The sequence below is a fragment of the Populus euphratica genome, unplaced genomic scaffold (genome assembly GCF_000495115.2).
Source record: "Populus euphratica unplaced genomic scaffold, PopEup_1.0 scaffold1399.1, whole genome shotgun sequence".
In the NCBI taxonomy this organism is placed as follows: domain Eukaryota; kingdom Viridiplantae; phylum Streptophyta; class Magnoliopsida; order Malpighiales; family Salicaceae; genus Populus; species Populus euphratica.
Window position 1 is genome coordinate 2,733 of NW_011501248.1, and position 5,815 is coordinate 8,547.

At 31.8% G+C, this 5,815-nt stretch overlaps 1 protein-coding gene across 1 annotated transcript; it reads left to right on the forward strand.

Annotated features, from left to right (window-relative positions):
- The first annotated feature begins 3,354 nt into the window (after positions 1-3,354).
- LOC105117537 (uncharacterized) lies at positions 3,355-5,461 on the forward strand. Its single transcript, XM_011015231.1, has 5 exons — positions 3,355-3,874; positions 4,000-4,074; positions 4,685-4,755; positions 4,932-5,016; positions 5,125-5,461. Exons 1-5 carry the CDS (start codon positions 3,659-3,661, stop codon positions 5,239-5,241), a joined length of 564 nt encoding a protein of 187 aa, XP_011013533.1. The 5' UTR covers positions 3,355-3,658; the 3' UTR covers positions 5,242-5,461.
- The last annotated feature ends 354 nt before the right edge of the window (positions 5,462-5,815 follow it).

Below are 5,815 nucleotides of genomic sequence, written 5' to 3' on the forward strand. Positions count from 1 at the left end.
ACTCCTACACTTGAAAGAAGACGTCAATTTTTTGGTCGTGTCATATGTCATGTGCTCAATGGTCCTTGATAACATGAATAACCTCTGCAGTTTAGGTGTGATTGGGAAGTATCTAAGTTTTTTAATATACCATGATAGTCTTTCCCCCGCAAGTTATGGGTTTGTAACGGGAATGCCTAGATGTCATGTACTTGGTCAACTCGACATTTTCAAGGTAGTATAACATGTCAAAGTTAGGGCACATGTCAATTTTCTAGTATCCTAAACCAAGGGGTTTTATCATGGACTTTGTAATATAGAAGTTCTTTTTTAGCCTATTTCCTTTAGATAAAATGCTTCTTGCCCATTTGATAATTTTATCATAACCAGCCTCACTCAACCCATGATCTGACTTGATGGTGAATACCTATGCTACAATCGATAATTTATTGTAATTTATGCAACCATCCCATATGGTTCGTCATAATCTTTTGACAAATTAAAAAACCATGTTGCATCTACATTAGGTTCTTCTTCTATGATTAGACATTAACTAACATTACCTTGATTCATTCTTATTGCATCCATAACCCTATTTCTATAAGGATTACTATTGTCATTTGCAATTCCATGCACGTTGCTAGCACCGAAAATTGACCCAGCCACCCTTTCTACCATGCTCTCATTACGAACAAATAGTTCTCTGTATGCATACCAACACATACAATCCTCCATGAACCTTTTGCGTAAAAGATGCATTATTAAAACATCTAGATGCAAATATTTTTTATTTTTACACTTTCTGCATGGACACCTAATATTGTCTTTAGTAAATTTTTTAGGAATGGATGTTGTGAAATTAATAAAACCTTAAACCTCATTACAATAATCCGTCATCCACAATCCTTGAGGTGGATGTATCTTATGATGACAACACGAATTAGTTAATTATGTTAAGTAAATAAATTTGCAAAAGTATTGGTTTACCGAGGTTATCCAATAAACTAATTAAAACTTCTCTTAAATATCCATTATCAATTATCAATGTTCATACAAATTTATACATATAGATTTACAGAAATCCCAACTCCACCTGTAATAGCATTGATAAAAATTAAAATAGACCCGTTAAAAAAGCTATTAATTATTTTATCACAACACATCTAATTCAATAACTCAACAAAGCTTCAAGAATTTATAAAAAAAAATATAATTTTACAAAATCGAAAACCAACCATAACAATTATAAAATTATACATTCATACTACAAGTTTGATTGAGAAATAACAATAAAACATGTGCATACACTAACAAAATACATATACTAAAAAAATAGAAAATATTAAAATTAAAAAAGAGAAATTTACTTGTAAAAAATAATAAAATCCACAATAAATCAAAACATGAATGTTGTGACTATAAAAGTTAAAGAAAGATGACTTATGTTGAGAAGAGGGGGATATTTTTAGGGAGGTGGTTGTTTGTAGTTTAGGAAGGGAGAATTGGGATGAGGAAGAAGAAGGAGAAATAAGGGAGAAGAAGGCCAATAAAGTAGTGATATATTAACTTTAACTGATAAAATCACTAACGAAATACTTTTTTCGGTGATTTCGCCGGAAAGTTTGACAATAAATTGGTCACTTTACTATACGAAGAGCCTAGTTTGAATCTCTCGGTCATTCAGTTGGTAAAATTGCCTGCAAAAACTTTGATGTCATCGAATTGTTTTTTTAAATTTTATATATTTTGTCTGTAATTCAGTTGGTATATTCGAACAATATTAGTCTGTCGGTATATACCAACTGAATTACGAACGGAATAGTAGCCGTTGATAATTATCACTGTAATTTACCAACATAATTATTTCATTGATAATTCTATTAATTTTAGGTGAATTTTTAGTAGTTACATGAAATCAACTGTGCTCAATTTAGTTGATCTAGTTATATCATATTACTGATTAATTAAGATGTAAATTATTTTTTTAGGCTAGCACAAATATTAAACAATGTTTATAAATAAAAAAATAAAGAATAAAATATAATTAAGTCTAATTTAAAGTTTACTCAGTATTATAGTAGTAATTATTTTTTAAAATGTATTTTTATTTGGAAATGTATTGAAAAAATATTATTATTATTATTTTAAATTTATTTTTAATATCAATACATCAAAATAATCTAAAAATACTAAAAAAATAATTTAAAGTAAAGAGAAAAATAAATTAAAAAAGTATTTTTTAAACAAAAAATAAACAGGCTGTCTTTTAAAGATGTAAATTATTAAGAACTCAATACAATAGATTCGTAATTTATATATTTCTAGGTGTGTTGCGTTCAGCTGACAAATTTAGTGACGTCGAAATATTAATGTCAAGGTTACAACAAAATGAAATGAAATGGGTGACGACGGTATGCATTGAATTAGCGGGTTTAGAAACGTAACTTGTGTGGTAGGTTTAATTTAGCAACTTGTGAGGTTAAGCATTAGGTTAGGTATGAAATATATATGATATTAGATCGATAAACTTTTCCTAATCATAGTTAATCAATAATTTATATATGAATGGATTTTAATTATTATTATTATTTTTTGAAAAATTGACTTGTCATTGGAAGGGATTAGTGGGGTCTTGGGTAATTGCAAGAGTTCACATGCCTGTATAAGAAAATTGGAGGCTTCTCACTTTCCACCACACAACGACTCATACACATATGACCCACAAATCATGCGTTAAACAGCTAAATTAGATTTGGTTCCACAATAACCACTTCATAACATGATACACACACTTTTCAAAATTATCACGATCTCTTTGTAAAAATAAAAGATTTATTTAGAATATTCTCATTAATTTCTCAATAATTGTAATTAAATATGAGGATTTTGAACTCCTTTTAGAAACATATAGTACATTATATTTGCATTGAAGGCGTTTTCACGGAAAATATTAAAAAAAAAAACAGAAGACTATTGATAACCATTTGGGTTAGAATGCCAAGAAATTTAGTTCCCCTTCGATCCTTGAAAAGAAATCCCTGAGAAGCTGCAAACAAGATTTCTAGAATCTATAATGGTTAAAAATGATTTGCTCTAACTATATTTTTAAAGTCATAAAAAGATTATTTTATTATTAATTAATATGAGTTGCTTATAGAATTTTTACAGCTGGGCCTTTTAGGGTTTCGTCAGCTTTGCATCGACATAAATACGGCCCCATATAGCCCCACGTAAAAGCACCCCCTCTATGTGTGTGTGTAAATATATAGGCTTTCAAGCGAAAGTCTGATATTTAAATGGAAATATATATATATAGGAGTATTAAATAATTAAGTATAAGCGTCATCCAAAATTTGTAGTATAAAAACAATTTATGGGAGTTCTAAAAGTGAAGGCAAAAGTGTTGGTGGAGAAAAAGATCTTAAAATCTAAGTATATATTTCTATTAAATCTGTACACAAATCTGATCCAGCGATGCAATTATTACTGGGGTATCAAAAAGCTTAAAAAGGGTCTGGAAGAGATCTCCGATTTCCTCATCAGCACTTGTTTACCAGCACCAAGTTTTTTTCTTTCTAGTAAGAGAAAGCTTTGGGATATTGATAGTTACCTTGCAAAGAAGCCTTTCTCCGACAACAACTTGAGAAAGAAAAGAGAAAAGAGAAGAGAAGAGAAGATCATGGGTAGCGGCTATTTTGGAGAGCCTAACTTGGGAAATAATGAAAGAGGTGGTTCTTCAAGGAAAGGCAAGAAGAGCAACTCAGACAAGCCTAAGCAACCACAGAGAGGCCTTGGTGTTGCTCAATTGGAAAAGATCAGATTACATGGACAAATGGCTTCTGATTACCATCCCTCCCTTCACAGAACTCCTTACCCTACAACTTTCAATCAACAGGTATATACTCTCTCCCTTCCTCTCCCTTTTTGTGTCGTGGTTGGTATAATCAAGGTCAGTTTTTATAGAGTTCGTAGAAGTTTGTGGACTTAAAATATGTATGTTGGTTGATATTGTATGTGCAGGAGGATATAAGAGTGCAAACAAGCCTTTCACCAACAGCAGGATCCTCGGCTTCCTTTGGTTACCCCAACTTCATGGTATAGGAACTTACTTTACTGTTCTTTTTTAAAATATTTATTTATGGAATTGATAACCCTAAATTTCATTCTAGTAACAATATATGTTTTCTCATCTTGTGATCATGTGTAACAATATTAACATGAACTGTGCATCTTGAATGATGATATAGCTAGGTTAGTACTACCAGTGAGGAAAATTTAAAGAAATAGAAGAAGTTTAGTTGCAACCACTTGCATTTGCATTAGCGTTTAGAAAGTAGTCCTCTCCATCATTATGCAAGCCGTGCTCAATTCGAATTAAGGACAAGCTTCCAATTTCAAAATGAATTCCCATTTCGTACAAGCGCTTTTCGAGGGGATCTTATAAACTCCTTTGGAAGATTAATTTTTTCTTAAAAGAAACAAAAATCGAAAGCTTAATTTGTTTAGTTATTCATATCCACAAACCCTGTTGCCTGTGAAATATGTAAGAATCCAACACAATCTCATATGTGGTCATTATTAAAGAAGCAAATAGTGTTGCAAGAAGCAGGAGCTTTAACTAATTATATAGTTTCACATATTGCTTTTCTTTTCTGCAATATGTCTCGTCCCTATATAATACCATCAGTTTTACTTGTTGTTGCAGATGGGACTGGGTGATTATGATAGAACGAATATCAGATATGGTGGTGATTTTCAACCCTCAATTGCGGCAAGGTACTTAATTACCTATGCTATTTAATTCAATTCTCGACCAAACAAGGTTTTTTTTAAAAAAAAATAAATTGAAACAAGGTCTAGATTTTCTTGTCTTTCCTTGGAAGTTTGCTCAACCTTAGCTACACTAGCTAGGTTTCTAATTAATCTATATGTTTATAATTTCTTTACATCAGTTGGAGCTCCGGACATAACATCTATGAGGCTCAACATTATGCACAAGCAAATGCAACTAGACACCCTTTGCCTCTGCAAGTTGAGGTGTTGTTTTCATACTTCATAATTTTTTACAATAAGATTCTCAAACTAGAATTTTAATGTGATAGATAATGTCTTGATATCAATCACTCTCGTGTTTCCATTAAATAGGACACGCCGGAAAAACACAGCAAGAAACACCGAAGTAGCTCGATGGGCTCTAGCAATCAAAATTCTGAATCACGAGAAACACAAGAACTAGATTTGGAGCTCAGATTGTCAATATAATGAGTCATTTTCCGCCAATCAAATGAAAGGAATCTCATTTCATGCTCTTAAGTGTTAATTGGAAGTTAATGATGACTGGCTGGGCTTCGGTAAACTGCACACAAGGTTGGCAGTGGTGATGAACGAGTCTAAACTTTCATTTGGAAGGAATCTTAATCATGTAATTGAAGATGGGTTCACTTTCTGCATAAGAAAATGAGATTTTCTTCTTGTTTATGAAGTGTCAAAGAAATGAGAAAATCATAGTAATTGTGCAGAATTCTTCCTTTCGTTCAGGTCTAGCAGGCAGCATCTAGGAAATCATATAGTTTCCTTCACTGAAACAAATCTTGTTTATTCTCTTACCCCCCCACCCATTGTTCAGTAGTTCTAACTTAAAGAAGATACAAGAGAGATTAATAAGGACGGGAAATGGTACTAAAAGGGAGATTAATCAGAGTTGTCCATCGACGAAAAAGTGATGGGCAACCTTGGAATCTCTACATAATTTCTCTTCATGATTCTATGTATCTATTATCAAGGCCGGAAATTAAGCACGGTATTAATTAATTGACTATAAACATTTTGATGATGG